The sequence below is a fragment of the Cupressus sempervirens genome, chromosome 1 (genome assembly GCF_028749045.1).
Source record: "Cupressus sempervirens isolate cs-2001-9-10 chromosome 1, ASM2874904v1, whole genome shotgun sequence".
Lineage (NCBI taxonomy): Eukaryota > Viridiplantae > Streptophyta > Pinopsida > Cupressales > Cupressaceae > Cupressus > Cupressus sempervirens.
The window spans coordinates 686,717,560-686,737,787 of NC_143118.1; the positions used below are offsets into that span (position 1 = coordinate 686,717,560).

At 36.4% G+C, this 20,228-nt stretch overlaps 1 protein-coding gene across 1 annotated transcript in view; it reads left to right on the top strand.

Moving 5' to 3' along the window:
• Positions 1-20,228, top strand: part of LOC149579797 (1-acyl-sn-glycerol-3-phosphate acyltransferase 2-like) — a 154,432-nt gene that overhangs the window by 123,790 nt on the left and 10,414 nt on the right. The window contains exons 6-7 of the mRNA XM_089786901.1: positions 1,074-1,151; positions 1,256-1,414. Coding sequence (XP_089643027.1) covers positions 1,074-1,151; positions 1,256-1,414 — 237 coding nt within the window. The remainder of the gene's footprint in view (positions 1-1,073; positions 1,152-1,255; positions 1,415-20,228) is intronic.

Here is a 20,228-nt window from a genome sequence, read left to right on the forward strand (position 1 = left end):
TGGGAGAAACCATGCAGCTTCCTGGAATGAGTGTGATGCTGTCTGATTACTTGACCATCAAAATTAAATTTCTTTTAAAACCAAACACAAATCCCTTCAGTAAAACTCACTAGCTATTTTTAGACATTTGAGTTTTCAACTTTTGGGAGTGCCATTGTCATAAGGCCGCCCATTCATTGATGTCCTCTGTAGCTTTTATGTCTTCTCTATTAGCTAAGATTGATGCAAGATACATCTTCTGCTCCTGGGCAAGTACAATGGAATGACCTCTTCTGTAGATCCCTGACAATATTTCACTGGTGAAACTAATGTTGTTTAACTTTTCTGCAGCACTCTAGTAACTGTGTCCAACCTTGGTTCTGTTGTTCTGGGATTGATGCAGGCAATTGCTGAAAATTACATAGTAAAATTGGATGTTAGGTTAAATATAAAAGGCAGCAAATAATTTATATTATGAGGAATACAAATTTTTTATGCTTCTGTTTCTAATGGCTTAGTTTGTCCTTGTCACATCTATTTTCTCTGCCTGTCTTTCAAATGTGCAATTTTATCTGTTTAGCTAGGAATTTTAACCGTTTCTCATTACCAGTGGGCTGCATTGATGATTGGAAAAATGGAGAGGTCTTATTTATGTCAAATTTCTAATTTATAAGCGTTGGGTCCTATTTCTCAGCTTGTGGTGTTTCTGTATTTGGAAGACCTTTAACTAACTCTTACAATATGGTTAATGTGTTTCATAACAGCTATGAATTTGACAAATGTTTATGCCATTTGATAACTGTGACGGCACCTAACTTTGCTGTAAATCTCTACTAACTTTCTTTGACCCAGGAATCACCATTGTGCAGTTGATTGAGTCATTACTGGAAGTTTCTGTTCATGTTCCTAAAAGCTCCTGGCAGCATGTTGAGATATCCCTGAGATGTATTCCAAAAATGAGACTTGGTTGAAATTTGCATATTGCTTCATTTTCTGCTGAAGTAGAACTGGCTTCATGAATAGTTTTTGTATCATCCATATAGTGTGATTTCAAGGATCTGTTAGAGTTTTCTCACTGGGAATGATTCATTCAGGTGGTGGGCTGGTCCATGTGGTTTTCAGAGTATGTATTCCTGGAGAGGAATTGGTCTAAGGATGAAGCCATATTGAAGGTAATGGCTTGCTTACGTCATTTTGTTTTGGAAGAAAATTCTGCTTTCTGTTATAAATTTTATATTGTATTATCAGTAGTTATTAAAAGTATTTAAAAATGCAGTCCGGTTTCCAAAGGTTAAAGGATTTTCCTCAACATTTCTGGTTGGGCCTCTTTGTAGAGGGGACAAGATTTACCACAGCCAAGCTACTTGCAGCTCAAGAATATGCAACATCTACAGGGCTTCCAGTGCCACGCAATTTGCTTATCCCTCGCACAAAGGCAGGCAAACTTTTCTTGTATATCTGAGCAATCTATTTTCCATCTACTAAATTTGAATTTTGAATATCGATATCTGGGACTTTATTGTATATTTCATCCATGGCTTTATTTATGGATTCTTCTGTCAGCTGCCAGCACTTCTCTGTGCTTTCTATACTTTATTGTGTTATATGTTGCTCTCCAAAATTCAGTATTCTTTGTGGTACTCAAACCAGATGGTCACACTTCTGGTTATACTTAAAAGCTTCCATGTGTGGATCCAACTAGGCATAGTTGCCAAATACTTGTTTTTCTTTTGAAACACAGATTGTGTTTAATGAAGACATGATTTTTACATTGAGGTAATCAAATATGCAAATCAATGTCGGTATGATTGGATATTAATATGCTTTGAATACCTGGACCTTCACATCCTTAATTTCAAATGAGGTGGTTTGGTGAATTTCTGTGCTTAATTTCTTCGGAATTAGATTAGAAACTAATGGTCACATTACATATGATTTATGTGCTCAGTTTATAATCCAGTTTCAATTTTGGGCATCCCACAGATATTTGTGGTTGCTTAATATTTAAAAACAAAACATGTAATGTATAGGGCATTTTGAATGTCCGCAAGGCCAAAGCAGCCTATAAGAGCCCTTAAGAATAAAACAAACACCACAGAATAGGGTGCTTTGGGCCATTTGAAACTTCTTTAAGTCTGCTCTACAACAATGAATTTTGATTACTAAGTTCACTGTCCTGTGTAAAAGACTGGTAAACTTATATCAGATTGTGTTGTTCCTGATCTATATTTATATTAGACTGCAGTAGTAGTGATCTGTATTTTATTTTGCAGGTAATAATGCATGGCTACAAATATTAATCAGATAAGAATCTAATGTGGAGACAAGTGTTTCTGCGATTTTCCTTGATACTCGATCTGATGACTGTGAGAAGAGATAGAAGTATTAATTGATTTCAATTGTTCATATCTCTTGGTTTTGATCTCATAAATATACTTGCCAATAGACAATCAGGAGCGGACATGTCTATTCAGTCTGAAGGGACACCATTGCAAGATTAGTTTATATTTCCAAGAAACCGATCCTAATTGGTTGTTATATGTTAAACTTAACAAACTAATATAAGCACAGATCTTAATCTGGGATCGTTCAACAAATAACTCTAGATGCCAATCTTATTATTGCGAGGATCATAATCACAATCTTAATGTATGATCGATTAAAGACAAGTAATAATGTTTGATTCAAGAGAAGGTTCAGTCTTCAACTTAGTAAGATATTGACAATAGGTAATTTCAAGGATGGTGGCAAGTATAATGGTTATGTCTGTATGTAACATCCACTTTTTTGGGGTCTTAACTAACAACTAACATATCAAAGAAATACAGTTGTTACTTCATTTTCATAGGAAGACAGTTATATCAGTTTTGTTCATTTGAATGAGATTAACAGTTGCAATCAGTTAAACAGAAATTTCATAATTAACAATTGAAGACACCATTAATGAATTTACTAAGGAAATTAAAATCTACATACCGTAGAATTCGAAACCGAAATCCGTCTAGGGATGCTTCTGCAAAACGAAGGTTTGTCCATAAATACCACTTAGGAACAAATGACAATTACCATCAAATACCCCTATATCATTTAGGGCATCAAATACCACTGTATCAATTAGGGCATCAAATATCATTGTATCATTTAGGGCATCAAATACCACTGTATCAATTAGGGCATCAAATATCATTGTACCTTCTATTGCTAATTATGACAATAACATTCAGTTAGAAAATACACTTATATTCATTATTCAAATAAATGAAAGATTGAAATAATAATCCATGAGATAAACCTATCTCTTGTATACAGTTATATTTCATGTTTAGTTGAAAGATCAATTGATCTAACCAGTTACCAATTAAATTGACGAAAAGTTTCTTTCATTAAAAAAATGACAAAATCAATGATATAAATCAATCCATTATATCTTCTACTCGAATAAACATCATAAAGGTAAAATATATGTTTTCGACAAATATTTGATTTCATAACTTATCTTTGTCTAATGCATGTCTTGACATCTTGTGGAGAGGGGAAACATTGTTAGGGGCTTAACCACCCAACCATAGACCATAACTTATCCCCACACTTTCTCTATCTGAAAGGACCTCTCTATCCGGAATAGACAAGGAACACCTTGTCTAGCCACTGAGCATCCTAGTACTTATTTCCACCACTTGACTTGACAACTGAGTATATGAATTAGACAACATGAGCTATTAAATGATTCTTTAAAAGTAATAAATTTGTTGTATCAAATCTGCTTCTAGTTTCTTGTTCTTGCAGAATTTTTTCCCACCTCTTCACCCTCTTTCATGGCCATCCAACCGGGTGAGTCCTAGGTGTCAAATCTTAGAGTAACAATTCTTTTGCTGAAACTTAGCTGGTGTAAAGAATAATATAAATTTAGTACTGTCATAATATAGTTTTTAAGACCTGAGAACTTCTCTTAAGAGACTTACAAAGATATAGTTCGATTCTGGAATTCGAATGTAACAGAAGACGTCTAAGCATAACATATACAATTGATTTAGATTTAACATGGAAAAGATGGACTCATTGAATGTTCTTTTCGATATTGCAGTTCAACAATGATACATAGAATTCATTGACACGATTCTTACTTCTGTATTTTCAAATGCAAACATATAACAAATATGAATTGAGAAGGCTGAACACATAACTTGGTCAAGAAAGACGTGGAGCTTGGGCTTGACTCTGTATAGCTAACTCTTTGAAATACGTATTCCAAAATGCAAAGCTCAATCAGATAAAATGATGACTGCCATTTGTTCACAATCAATCGCAGCAATAAGGAGAAGAGAAAATAAGGAAGCATAGGTATAAATGTAGACTCGGGTTTTTGGTTTTCCTGACTTGTATTTGATAGAAAACATCCAAAGAAAATATAAAGGCTTCGAAGAAGTTGTGGCTCTTGGAGCAATTAGAAAAATAAGAAAAACTGACTTCTTGAACCACCGATAAATATAAGATGCCAAGTGTACATTCTTGTCTTTTATAAAGACAAATAAATATGAGGAAGAACTCGAAGGTTACTTAATCAAAAGGATAAATTGTAATTTACACACACACACACACACACACACACATATATATTATTTAGAAAGGTGGCATAATATTATTATTTGTCCAAGGTTGTACCTACTAAGGTATGCATATCTAAATACACATCACTTTGGAAGATCGTTTTATCTCCACAACTTCTCAAGGTATACGCATATTTAGGTATACGTATTTTAATAGATATGTGCTTGTATAAATTAATACTATGATGGCACCCTACTTTTATACCTATGTGCACGTACATATATATGTATTATTTGAAGTGATTAGAATGTCAACATAAACCATCAAAGGTATGTACTTTAATTATGTTAAAATGTTTAATGTTTTATTGATTGTCCAACTAGCTCATGTGTGTCCAATGTGTGTATCCTGTTATGCAATCGCTAGGTTCTCAACCATGGTGATTCAAGATTCATATCCATTTGCCCAGTGATGGTGATGCCCCTGTGCCCAATTCTTTTCTGACAATGCTTCCAACCCTTTGACGCACTCTCTACAAAGAAATTCTCCACAGTTAAATCATATTACCATAACAAATTATTAATCATAAATGATCATAATGGCTAGCCTCTTTTTCAATTCTCATGCATTCATGATAAATAACCAACTATTCGAAATAGCTTTAAAATATCATCATAACGGTTAACTAGCATGTCATCTTCATATGAAATTATAATGATTAAACATCGTACCATTTCACATGATTGTAACAAATTTTAATTGTCGATTGACTTCACGTGAAACCTCAACGGCTATATGAATGTTTTAAATTGGATCAAAAATTGGGATGTAACACTGTAGATATGTGTGTATATGAACTAATATGCACACACACATACAGTTTCCAAGTCTATCTAGAATACTGACCAACATAACCGTATCTTAACACTCCCTCTTAACTAGGGAAGGTAACTAAGTGAGAACCAGTTTAGATATCACCTAGCACGTGATATCAAGGAGTATACAAAGTATCAAGTCAACATGATATTTGGATATCCTAGATATAGTATGTGCACAAACACCACATCACATGATGTCTACCAAAACATGTCATGGCATATCCACGAACATTACATCACATAATGTCCACCATGATTATCTCATTTAGAGCATATTGATCGACAACAAATATCAAGTCAGCATGATATTCGTCATGATAGTAAACATCGTAAAGTTGTCACCTTACAATGTTGGATACAAGTGTATATTATTAGAAAGATCGTCACCTTTCAGTAATATGCATAGAGAGGCCCATGAAGTCATAGTCACACATATGACTAAAGATTTTACACATTAAACATCTCTAATATACACACACATATATATTAGTACAAATACAACAAATTTTGAGATTTAGTCTCAATGAATTACATTTCAATCATACCAAGTTTCTTTTTTAAGTGCTCCACTTTAACTCTGGAGAAAGGCTTGGTAAGAATGTCCGTTGTTTGATCATTTGTACAAATATATTCCAACTGGATTGCTTTCCTTTCAACCATATTCCTGTTGGAATTTACAAATGGGAAGATTTACTTTTGAAAGTGGGGATGAATCAAAAGTATCTAACTTTAATCTTTTAAAACTTTTAGCTGAGATCATTCGCATGCATCTACCATATCTAATTAACATAAAAGTAAGGACATGCATGAAAATAGATAACACAAGATTTTGGTAACCCAGAAACCCTCCAAAATGAGAAGGTAAAACTGGGGTGGGGATGACACCCACAAATTATCACTGCAACAATATGTAACTGTTTAAGGTTACAAAATTTGACCACTTCCAATTGTCTGCCCCGTGAAAGGCTTGTCTTGTTAAAGACTTTACACTCTATTAAAAGTGACCTGGTTAAAGGATTTACAAACACTCACTTGGAATGTTACCTTGTTAAAGTATTTAGCACCTTGTTGAAAGGCTTACAACATGACTGTTAGACCAACCTATTATCATAGGATTTTCATTCCTAATACAATGGCTAGAAAATATTACAATGTGATGACTTGATGATTACAATCTTTAATTGCTGATCCTATATCCTTGTTTTGCTCAGTTTGACCCTGATCCTTCCTGATTTGATACATCTTTGCTCGAAGTGTTGATGCTTTATTCTAATCAACTGAATTTTGCAATGCTGCTCTTCTTTCTCTAAGTCTTTACACCCTTCTGAACTTTGCTAGCATTCTTCAATATATCTCTTTTACACTCATGAATTATGGAGTTTCGTCCTTCTTTTAAAGATTTCGAAGTCTTAGGGTTAAGTGTGAATCTACGATCGATATTCATTCTTCTTTTCTCGCTAAATTCTTTCACTTTTCTTATTGGTTGCATGCTTTCTCCATTTTTCTCATTGGCTGCATGCTAATTACATAGGGAATGCAAAAGATTCGATCTTATCTTCAAGATCCTTCAAGATTCATCCCAAGTTGGCCCAAAAATGGTTTACATCTGAGTTTGTGAAGGCACAAACTCATATGCTGATTCTGTGTTACTTGGCACTTATTAATTACTGATGCTCGACACATAGGAATTTTGTCTCGCTCGGCTCCTATAGTAACTTTGTCTTGCTTGGCATCTATACTTTGCTCTGCACCTATAGTGACTCGACATCACTTATTAGTTGGCAATTGAATCTTGCTTGGCACTTGAAGTTCACTCGGCACCTGTTGAATCTCTGGCTCGGCACACACTATAGCTTGACATCTGTATTATACTCAACATCATCTTGGAAATTGGTTGTGTGTTGACACTCAATTGTCGAAATCAATCTGAGACCAACAATCTCCCCCTTTGACATGAGTGGCAAAAACACTTAACTAAACATTATGAATCTAGTCTCTATGAGTATAATACACATCCTGTTCGGCATATGTACAAAACTTCAAAGACTTGTTCAAAATTTTGTAGAAGATTATCTACCTCAAGAACTTGTAACTCCCCTTGAGCTGATGTGCCATTTCTGTATCCAAAATTCCTTAAGCTGGATTTGTCTCATGTTGTTTCCATTATCTGCCTTATCATTCCTTTGTCTCTGTTTCTGTCTGTATCTGCTTTGTTTGTACTCCCCTTTTGTTTCTGCTCCCCCTTTCACACATCTCCTTGCAGTTTTTGTTATCCTTTTGGCTATTGGCTATATCCCCTTATTTCTCCTGAAAACTCAAAATTTTATTATCTCCCCCTTTGGGTATATCTCCTCGTTTGGGTTTCATTATTATCTCCATATCTCAAATTATTATATCTCCCCCTTTATCTGCATAATGTATTATCTACCCCTTTTTGACACTTATGTCAAAGGGTCCTAAGAATGAATGGAATATTTAGCCAAAAATGTTCTGTTTACCTCTATTATTATCTTCAGAGAAGCATCCCAATTGTCCAATGCTATTTCCACTGCTTTGAGCTGGATGGCTGTCTCTACCGCAAGATGTACTAGGCCTTCTAATGTAGAAAGATTTCGATCTTTCTTCAAAACGTTCTCTATATAGGCCTCTTCTTTATGCAATACTTCCAAATGTGGGGTGATTGCAGACTGTATCTGTATCAATGTGGCTTTAATATTAGCCTCTTCTGCTGTTAATACAGCTAACTCCTTCTGAGTGTGAAGTGTTATGGAAAAATGCTTCTCACTTTGAGCTGGATCCTTAGGTAGCTATGTGCTTGATATTTTAAGGTTCCTCTCCAAGCTCAATATTCTCTAGCTAGTCTCTTGTGTGAAATATGAAGAGTCACATAATTTGGAGTACAATGAGAATTCTCAAGTACTGTTTTCACCTTCTCAACTTTCTTAGCCAGTTCAACCTGTGATAGTGCTATCTCACTTGATATCCTTTCATTAACCTTCATCTGAAACTTCTTCTCAAACCATTCTAATAATTTAACATTAGTGTCAAGGTCTTCATTTTGTACCTGGTCCACTATGTTGGATAGTTGCATCAAGAAAGATGTCTTTGATTTCTATCAGGGCTTGCCTCTGCCTATACTCATTCTTGAGTATCTCCTGCTTCTTTTTCCTTTCCAGTGCCTCTTGCACTTCATTGATCTATGCTAGGTTCATTGTCTTGTAGTCATAACTTGGTATGACTATCTTTGCATCAAGTGCAGGGTCTCCATAGTTAAGTTACCTTGCTACCTTGGTGGAGCTTGAACTTGGTGCTAAAATTTGTAGTGGTACTGCATCAATGCTTGGCTGCTTGGTAGGAGTCCCTGTAGTAGGCAAATTGACCAATGTCTGTATTGCCTCTTGCTCTCTTTCCTTGGGGGTTTTCTCCTCTTCCTTATCTTCTTCACTTCTACCTTGATCAATTATGGTGATTAGAGGAGGCACACCTTGGCTTTGTGTTGTAGGATCCTTCTGTCCTATCTGCTCCTTTGTTGACTCCTCGGCAGTTGAAGTTATTGTTACTGTGGAATCAACCTTAGTAGTTGTGTCTTGTGTTGCTTGCTCTTTTGGTTGATCACTTGTAGCTATAGGAGGTTGTGAAGGTGATTCTTGTGTCTCACCTTTTCGTTGGTAATTTCAGCTACAGCCTTCTGTAACTCTTCTACACTCACCAAAACAGGATTTGTACACAACTATGATTGCAAAGTTGTTTGGTGAAGGATCTTTTTGAGATCCTATGCAGTCAATGGATTAATGTTCTGACCTGAGGTGTCAGGAACATCTTTCACAATTATAGTTTCTGCAGATGTAGGTGTTGTATGTGGAGGACTGGGTGGTGGCAATTGTGTGTCTTGGACACTCTATTCTTGGTGCTGCTCCTCAGCTGTTGCCTCATCACCTTGCTGTGTTTTCTCCTCCACTGTAACCTCTTCTTTCTCTTTCTTTCCTTCCTCTTCATTTTCCTCTTCCTCTTCACCATTATTCCTTCCCTCAAAGGGATCTTCTTGACCTTCCTTGACTGTTGTTAACCCATAAATCAATTTCCACATTTGTGTGGACTTTTTTACAACATGCTCAATTTTATTTTGTAGAATGCTGAAGGCTTTGTATTTGGGTGCAAATTTGCTCCCATGTTTCTTGCTGGCCTTAGTTATTTGACCTTTTGTAAGGTCTGGCATTACATGAGCCAATATTGACTCCCTTATTTCCTTCTCCATATTTAGGCAGTAATGCCATTTATTTTCAACAATGGAGCTTAGCTCCTTAGGCATAGAATTGTCAAGTTCAAGTGGAGTAGTCTTGAACTTGGCCATCATAGTGTAGATAGACTCTTCCACTATGTTCTGTTCTTCTCTACTCAACTTATTAAAATCAATATCTTTTAATCCTGACAGATCTGCATTATCCCTAATATTATCACAAATATTTTCCAAGTTAGATTTGGTGGAATGTCTTACCACTCTGAATTGCTCATTGTCAGATTCTATTTTCTCTTCATCCGACTCTGGGGCTGCCACATTTTCTTCTTTTCTTTTCTGCAGGCCCTCCTTTGCTCTGTTGCTTTTTGCTTGTCCTGTTCCTTAGCCACTTTTGTTGTTGCCTTTGTGTCTGCCCTGGTAGTAGGTTTGGCTGGGCTTGGCTTAACTGCTTTCTTCTTCCCTTTGGGCTGTGCAATAGGCTGTTTTTGTGCCTTTCTTTTCTTAGGTTCAGCCTTGGGTGCTTCCTGCTCGGCACCTTCTTCTTCCTCTACATCCTCACCCATACCTTGGGGCAGTGCTAGTGGCTCTTGTCCTTGTTCATCTTCATCATCTTCAGCCTCTTCATATTCTTATTCTTCAACAGTGCCCTCACCAAATTTTGCCTTTAGCTTCTTTACCAGTTTGTCCATTTTCTTCAGTGTGGAGGCAATCTTCAACTCCATGTCCACCTTTGATCTTACCACATCATAAGTTGCAAAATGTGATGCACTCTTGTCCACTTCTTCTGCTAACAATGTAGTTATAGCTGCAGATGCCTCATCTATATTTATCTCATATCCAAGAGGTCTAAGCCATCTAACCCTTGGTATGGCTGCTTGAATATATGTATAATCAATATCTACAAGAAAACATACATCATTTACATGTTCTACCAATGAAACTGGTATCCTTAGCCTCTGTTTCATGGATTTCTTGAAATCCTCAAAATAACTTGTCATAAGAGTTTCAAAATTAGCTCCCATTTGTTCAATATATTCATTTACTTGAGCTACTATGGACCTATTGGTTTTCCAACTAACTTTACCAAAGGATGGAAATTCATTTTGTACATAGAAGAATGTACAAATCAAAATTGCACCAAATTTGCATTGTGCTCCTTATTGCTGTTAAGTTTTCATTGATTTGTTGCAATTGCAATTCTGCAAGATCATAAGTATGATCCTTTTTGACTAGTTTGTACCCAACATCCACTGCAATGCATGGTACACTGTTGAGTTTGTTGGATTGATAAAACTTGTGAGAAATAACTCTAACAACGAAGTCAACAAGAGGGTCTTGGATAGTATCTATAGTCATTCCTCTCTTGTTCCATTTGACATCTGTGTTCTTCTCAATTACTACCTTAGAGTCACTTCTGAGGGTCGTTGGCCGATCTAGGGTTGGATACCCTGTTACTCTGTGTACAATCCTCTTTGTTATTTTCACTGGGCCATCTTCTAGCCACAAACTTCTATCATGAATCCTGCTAAGCACAATTCTAATCCATTTTGTTTTAAAGACAGTGAGAAATTCTAGGGCACGAGTCAAACCCTTTCTTTCAATGATTTGGTACTCTTCCTTCAGAACTTCGTTTTCACACAACCTATCATATGCTTCTCTCATTTCCATGTCTCCAATGGCTCTTATCTTGCAGTTGTAACATCTCCTAACATCTTGGACCATAACTACATTAGGAGGTATAACAGGTAGGGCTCCGGCTGGGTCGTTTTTGTATGCCACTTCAGGGATTGGCTGAAGATCGGGTTGTTTGACTTCATTGGACACAAGTTGGACCCCAAAAGGCTCTTTCTCCTGTGGTTTACTAGAACTAGAGGCCATTTATGCGATCTAGGGTTTAAACACGAAAAAAATGTGAAACTGTGTAGCTCGACACTAGTGTAAATACCTTGAAATCGATGAAACTAAGCTGAATCTCTGTTGAAATCGGCTCAAATGCTGGATTCTCTGCTTTGAAATCGTTTTGCGCTCTTCTTCATCTTAGCTCTTTGTTCGCAATGAAGAAAAATGATTAAAAATGCGATCATATACCCTTATTTTGTAGCATTCAATGCTTAGTGCGTTTACAGCTGTCCACTCGACTTCTTAAGCATTTTTGCATTACTTGACTTCCATTGTCTTCCAAACACTCGGCATCCACTCGATTTCAACTGAAATTTCTCTTCACTCAGCGTCCACTACCAACTCGGCTGCAATTAATCATTCGGCTTCTACTGACTTTGGCAATCCACTTGGCTTGTACTGGGATTTTACTCAGCATCTAAGGGCAACTCGGCAACACTTGTGAAATCTTGAGATTTTTAGCTTTGCATCTCTATTCATGTTGATTTCTCCTTTTCAATACTTGCTTTTCTTGGAACTGATGTATGATAAATCTTTGTATATCAGTCTTGCATACCTTCTTTTGCTTAGTTTGATGAAGTGTGACCATTTGACCTTTTAGGTGAAGTGATCTCGTCATTTGATGTGCTGCTCCCATCTTTCTTCTTCCATGTCTTATTCATTTCTCCTCTGATGTGTTCAACATCTACCTTTTCTTTTCCTCTATTGAACTCTGAGTTGGGTGCCTTTGACCTTGTTGGGCAATTCCTGCTGATATGACCAGTCTTCAAACAACTGAAGCATGTAGTTTGGCTGAGCCATTTGCTGTAGTTTCCACTGAAATGTGTTCTTATGCAATTTTCAGGGATGTGTCCATATTCTTGACAGTAATGACAGCTATACCTAGTGTTGTAGTCTCAATTGTCCATGATTATTTCCCCTTGCTGGCTGATTAGGTGTTCACATAGGCTTTGATCTGCACTCAAAAGCTCTATGTCCATACTTCTTGCAATTGCAGCAGTGACCTTCAAATCTTGGTGTTCTGATAGTCCTAGTCCTGCAGTCATGTGCTTGATCTCCTTGCTTGTTGCACTTGTGACAGTGACCCACATTCTTAGGTTTGTCATGCTGATGAGTGTTCTTGCTCCTGCACACATTAGAAGTATGTTCATTTTTACCACAAAAATGACAAGTAGGTTTAGTGTTCTTACCTTTGTCACTTTTTTCTTCCACAGTCTTGGATGACTCTCCTTTTTCAGTGCTGGTGTATCCTAGTCCTGAAGTATCATTACTGGCTCTTGGTGATCTTAGTAGCTGTTCAAAGTACTTGATGGCCTCATTGGGTTTGTTGAAGCTCTTTGCAATCTCCTCTCTTTTCAGGTCATTTTGCAGTTGTTCATTTTGCATCTTTAGTGTGGAGATCTCAATATCCTTAACATTCAGTTGATGATGTGCATTCATCATATGTTAGGGTGTCTAGCTGCATGTTTGAAATTCTTGCAAGCTCAATTGACTTTTCTTCCAGTCTGTTGGCAAGGTTTCCCTTGTCTTCTTCTAGCATGGCCTTATCTTCAATGGCTCTTTTCTTCTATTCAGTCACTTCACAAAGCATCATGGCTTGTGATTCTTGTTCAATCTTGAGAGTTCTGATCTCTTCTGCTTGAGGTCTATTCTTCTCCATTAGATTTTCTATTGCTGCATCAAACTCTCTGGAATCTCCATTTGCAAACAATTTTGAAGTGTCAATTTCCTTGTATTGTGTATCATTCTCAGCTATGACCTTCCCAAGTTTGTAGATTTCCATTCCTAGATCTTTTCTTGAAGTTGTAAGGCTCCTCCTTGTGAGAACTTGGCTCTGATAACAATTGTTGGAATTTGCAAATGGGAAGATTTACTTCTGAGAGGAGGGGTGAATTAGAAGTATCTAACTTTAATCTTTTAAAACTTTTAGCTGAGATCGTTGACATGCATCTACCATATCTAAATAACATAAAGTAAGGACATGCATGAAAATAGATAACACAAGATTTTGGTAACCCAGAAACCCTCCAAAATGAGAAGGTAAAACTGGAGTGGGGATGGCACCCACAAATTATTATTGCAGCAATATGTAACTGTTTAAGGTTACAAAGTTTGACCACTTCCAATGGTCTGCCCTGTGAAAGGCATGTCCTGTTAAAGACTTTACACTTTGTTAAAAGTGATCTGGTTAAAGGATTTACAAACACTCACTTGGAATGTTACCCTGTTAAAGGATTTAGCACCTTGTTGAAAGGCCTACAACATGGTTGTTAGACCAACCTATCATCACAGGATTTTCATTCCTAATACAATGGCTAGAAAGTATTAGAATGTGATGACCTGATGACTTACAATCTTTAATTGCTGATCCCAGATCCTTGTTCTACTCAGTTTGACCCTGATCCTTCTTGATTTGATGTCTCTGCTCGAAGTGTTGATGCTTTGTTCCAATTAACTGAATTCTGCAATGCTGCTCTTCTTTCTCTAAGTCTTTACACCCTTTTGAACTTCGCTAGCATTCTCCCATATATCTCTCTTACACTCGCAAATTATGGAGTTTCGTTCTCCTTTTAAAGATTTCAAAGTCTTAGGGTTAGGTGTGAATCTACGATCAATATTCATTCTTCTTTTCATGCTAAATTCTTTCACTTTTCCTATTGGTTGCATGCTTTCTCCATGTTTCTCATTGGCTACATGCTGATTACATAGGGAATGCAAAAGATTCGATCTTATCTTCAAGATCCTTCGAGATTCATCCTGATTCGACTAAAAAATGGTTTACATTTGAGTTTACGAAGGCACAAACTCATATGTTGATTCTGTGTTACTCGGCACTTACTAATTGCTGATGCTCGACAGATATAGGAATTTTGTCTCGCTCGGCTCTTATGGTAACTTTGTCTTGCTCGGCACTTATAGTGACTCGGCATCACTTATTACTTGGCACTTGAATCTTGCTCGGCACCTGTTGAATCTCTGGCTCGACACACACTGTAGCTCGGCATCTGTATTATACTCGGCATCATCTTGGAAATTGGTTAAGTGTGTTGACACTCAATTGTCAAAATCAATGTGAGACCAACAATTCACACACTGATAAGGGATCTGTATGTGCTTGGATCGATCATGGAAAGCAAGATTCATGGAGAGCTTGATGTAATTTTGATTATCACAGTGGATAGTAGTAGATTTGAGGGGTTCCCCAAATAATCCCACAATCAATTTTCAAAGCCATATTGCTTCTCTAGCTCCCATGGCAGCTGCAATATATTATGCTTTGGTAGAACTTTGTGCTACAAAAAACTGCTTCGTGCTTATTCAAGAGATCATGGCTGATCCCAAGCTAAAACAACACTTAGACATGCTTTTTTGATCAGTCACACTTCCGGCCCAATCCAAGTATGAGTATCCATGCAAGCCTAAATCAACATTCTTATATTTGAGCCCATATCCAATATTACCTTGTAGGTACCTCAATATGTGTTTTGCAGTAACAAGGTGTATCTCACATGGTTCACACATAAATTGGCTTAATGCATTCATTGCATAGCAAATGTCAGGTTGTGTGTTAACGAAGTACATCAAAGATCCAATAATTTGTTTGTAGAGGGTAGGATCTCCAAATCTGGATTTTGTTGCTCCCTCTTTTAACTTACGCAAGTTTGTTTCGATGGGTGTGGACATAGGCTTACAATTTAGCATTCCAAATCTTTTCAAAATATCAATAGTGTATTTTCCTTGATTCAGAAGAATACCATCAAGTTTTTGCTAGACTTCCAATACTAGGAAGTAGTGTAAAATACCAAAGTCCTTCATGTCAAATTCTGAAGCCAAATCTCTGTTGCATTGAACAATGAGGTGATCCCCTTTAATCAGCAGGTCATCAACATATAGGATTAATATTAACATGTCACCTTTAATAAATTTAAAGTAGAGATTTGGATCTGCATCATTCTTAGAGAAGCCTAACCCCATAAGATAATTTTCAATTCTCTTGTACTAGGCTCTGAGGGCCTGTTTGAGTCCGAACATACATGGGATGTTGTAGTATGTATCACAAAACCGTCAAGTTGTTCTAGGTAGACTTCTGCTTTGATAGTCCCATTCTAGAATGCAGGTTTTACATCCATTTGGTGTATCTTACAGGTCTTAGTTGTAGCAATGGCTATAACTGCTCTGACAAAAGTATATTTGACAACAAGTGCGAATGTCTCTTTGTGGTCAATTCCTTCCTTTTGTGAAAATCCTCTTGCAACAAAACATGCCTTAATGTTTTTCTTTACTGCCATCTATAGCATCTTTAATTTTGAATAGCCACTCAGAATAGATAAAACATTTACCTTTAGGTCTAGGTACTTTATCCCAAACATCATTCTTTGGAATGGATTGATCCTCTTCTTTCATGGCATCTTTCCATAATTGGTGTTTAAGGGCTTTTGTTACACTCGTAGGTTATGGGATTGTAATCTTGTTCATTAGAGCCACATGGTTTGATAATATGTTAGGCCTCTTACTCTCCTAAAAGTGCCTTTGGGTGCTGTAAAGTTTTCAGCTTCCTCAACAACCTTTCTAAGAAAAAGTAGTCGTTTCCTTTTGTTAATATTTTGATTTTTCTTTTGATGACCCCTCTGAATCTCAAGATCATTTTGGATTTCATTAGAGGTTTCTTCTGGTTGGTCCCTTTGAGACTCAAAGTACGTTCTTCCTCCATGTTTTTAGGTGAGTTCTGAATTTCTAACTCATTTGAGCTTTTTGACCTTTTGTAGGCAATGTCTTCCTAAAAAATAACAGCTATGCTCAGCTCTACTTGGCTTTGTTCACGTAGGTATATCTCGTAGACTTTAGAAGTTTCACTATAACCTACTAAAATCCCTTTTCGCCCAGAAGGTTCTAATTTTGTACTTTTCTCTTTAGGTACATATATGTATACTAGACAGCCAAATATCCTTAGATGACTTATATCAGGTTTAATCATGGTAAAAGCCTCTTTTGTTGTTTTATTATCAAGATGTGAATGGGGACATCTATTTTGTATGTAGACGGTTGTTCTTGATGCTTCTCCCCAAAATGAAGTATCAAGGTTTTGGTCATAAATTGCTGACTTTGCAACCTCCACAATGATTATGTTTTTCCTTTGAGCCACTCCATTCTATTGAGGATTAGAGGGCATTGTAAACTCCCTCTTAATCCTAACATTAATACAAAATTCTTTAAAGCTTTCTGAAGTGAATTCTTTCCCACTGTAGGTTCTTAGGGTTTTAATTTTCTTTCCAGATGAGTTCTTTGTCAGGGCTTTGAATTCTTTGAATCTTTTAAGAATCTTTTTTGACTCTTTACATCTTAGGAAGTAGATCCAGGTCTTTTTGGAGAAATTATCCACAAAAATTACATAGCATAGGGAACCTCCCATGGAGGGGGTACACATAGGTCCACATAAGTCGGAGTGGACTAGTTCCAACACATTTTTGGTTCTGTTCAAACTATTTTGAAATGATCCCTTAGTATTTTTTCCTAAAGCAAATCCCTTGCATGTCCCATTATGGATTTGGTTTAGTTTGGGAAGTCCTGTCACTAATTTTTCCACAGATGTTAGGGCTTGAAAGTGTATGTGCCCTAATCTTCTATGTCAGATTTCATTGGAGTCATAGGTTTCATGAATGAGTGCTTGTTCCGACTTAGTGCAGAGTTTGTATAAGTATCCATGTCTTACACCTGTAGTTTTGGCTTTCTTAAATGTGGAATTATTTGGCCATGCCAAGACTTTTCCATCCATGAAGGTGACTCTATATCCATTATCTTCTAGGGCTGATATAGATGCTAGGTTTCTTTTGATTCCAAGTACAAATAGTGCATCTTGTAGTTGAATAGTGATGCCAAAATCTAATTTAATGTTATAGGTTCCCACTCCTTTTACAGTATGTGCGGAGTCATCTCCAATGGTTACCTCACCCTCCATTTCTTCTACCATAGTTTCTAGATTGTCTTGGAATCTGGTGATATGTCTAGATGACCCATTGTCAATCACCCAAGTATTGGATTTATTTGATACACGATTTGATAGTGCTGAAAAGAATAAGAACTTCTTAGAATCCTCTTCTATATTTGTTTTTCTAACTTTAGCATAGGATGCTTGTTTCTTATGTCTGTTAGGGCATTCGGAAGCATAATGTCCATATTCATCACATCTAAAACATTGGACTTGTCAAGCATCTTTCCTTTGCTTGCCCTTTTCGTGGAAATTTCTCTTCCTTCTGAAGTTATTCTTTCCTTTCTTATGATGGTTGGTATTCAGAACATCAAGGTCTTCATTTATGGATTTTTGTTTGATTCTTTTTGGTAATTGTCTAGCTTCTTCTTGTAGACAGTTGGACTTTAGGTGGTCTAGTTTTGACCTTGCAGTTATGCCTTGTTTGAGTGATTTCCATGAGTTGGGTAGTCCGGTTAGAACTATTAGGGATAATTCTTTGCTTTCTATCTCATACCCAATGTTTGATAGTTGATCCCTTAATTCTATCATTCTCATGAAGAAGGCATTCAGAGATTCTCCTTTGTTCATACTTATGTGAGCATTTTGAGTGCAAGGGTTCTGCCTGTATAATTTATCCCAAAGATGTTCTCTAGAGATTTTAACATGAGGTATGCAGTTGTCTACTTTGCGAGTATAGGTACTATGTGGTCTCTTACAGAATCCACTATCAATTTCATAGCATTCTTGTTATTTTCAATCCATTGGGATTTTTCTGGCTCATCCTCAGGTTCTGTCCTTTTATCTTTTATATATGAATCTACTTTGTTCTCCTCTAATATCATCACGATTCTCAATTTCCATGCTATGAAGTTGTTGGCACCCTCAAGGTGATCCTCAAATCTGATTGGATTGGTCATTCTGAGTGATGGAAGTGTGACAGTACTTTATCAATTTAGGTAGTCTGATTTCTCAAGTTTAACATAAATTTTGTGATCTTGGCTCTGATACTATGTAAGAGACTAGTAAACTTATATCAGACTGTGTTGATTCTGATCTATATTTATATTGGACTGCAGTAGCACTGATGTGTATTTTATTTTGCAGGTAATAATGAATCACTACAAATTTTAATCAAATAACAATCCAATGTGGAGACTAGTGTTTCTCCGATTTTCCTTGATACTTGATCTGATGACTGTGAGAAGAGATAGAACTATTAATTGATTTTGATCATTCATATCTCTTAATTTTGATCCCATAAATATACTTGCCAATAGACGATCAGGAGCGGACATGTCTATCCGGTCTGAAGAGACACCATTGCAAGATTAGTTTATATTTCCAAGAACCCGATCCTAATTGGTTGTTATAAGTTAACAAACTAATATAAGCACAGATCTTAATCTGGGTTAATTTAACAAATAACTCTAGATGCTGATCTTATTATTGCGAGAATCATAATCATGATCTCAATGAATGATCGATTAAAGACAAGTTATAATGTTTGATTCAAGAGAAGGTTCAGTCTTCAAGTTAATAACATATAGATGGTATGTAATTTCAAGGATGGTGGCAAGTATAATGGTTATGTCTGTAGATATGTGTGTACATCAGTTCACCATGTGAACTGATATGCACACACACATACAGTTGTCAGGTCTGTCCTGAATCCTGACCGACGCTACCTTATTTTAACATTGTCTAGCTGTGTTTCTTCAAAAAGAGTACACAAATTGTCCGCTTCTAAAATATAGTCATAGCTGGAGCGGATTTCGTTATATCCTTGGCATTCTATGATAAAATAAACATATTCTCTCTACCCATTTCACACCTCAAATGATGAGAACTTGTCCTGAGCTGCGCTATAAGCATTTTAGCTCTCCATTTGATTTTTTTTCCTATTTCTGCTTTCTCCTCATGATCCTCCATGGGGTTAAATTCTTTAATACAATAGTCTCTTTTTCGCCCATTTTGTTTTTGACCATTTGAGACCTGAAATTTTTCTTCACAAACTTTTTTATTCCATCATTCTTTTCCAGACATTTTGCTTCATCCACATGTTCTTTCTTCTGTCATGTCTTTCCTCCCTGATCAATTTAGGCCAATGATGTTTTTCCATATTATCTCTGCTACTTTTTATATTCATTTGAATTATAATATTGAAATATCCTTTCTTTATATCATGCACACAACTCAACAGATGCAATAGCTGCATTTAGGTGCTGATGTACACATTTTTTCGTCCTAAATATTTGCATCATTGAATTTCTGTGAATCTATATCTGTGTAAAAGCTAAGAAACTGGACATCTCTTGATGTAAGAAACTCTACAGATGAAAAAGCTACAAATAGGGGATAATAAGTGCAGCAGTAATAAGAATTTCTAGAAGTGAAACCTGCTATTTAACTTCAATTGGTGAGCTAGAAAGCTGTAGCTCAAATGCAAAGTATTGAATCACAAAAGAAATTAGCTGCAGTTTAGAGGGAGAATTGAGAATCATCTAGCACATAGTTTTAACTACTCACTGAGACCCCAAAACTTAAATTTAAAAAAAAGTTCTCGGACTTTAACTTGCAGTCTTGCAACACAAGTTTTCTATGAGCTTTGCCATTTGATGTGGGAAATAGAAAGTAATTTCCGAACATCTATAGTTTTGTCTGACACATTTTATAACTGTATTGTGAATAAAATTTAAGCTTCTTTAAAGACACTTTTAAG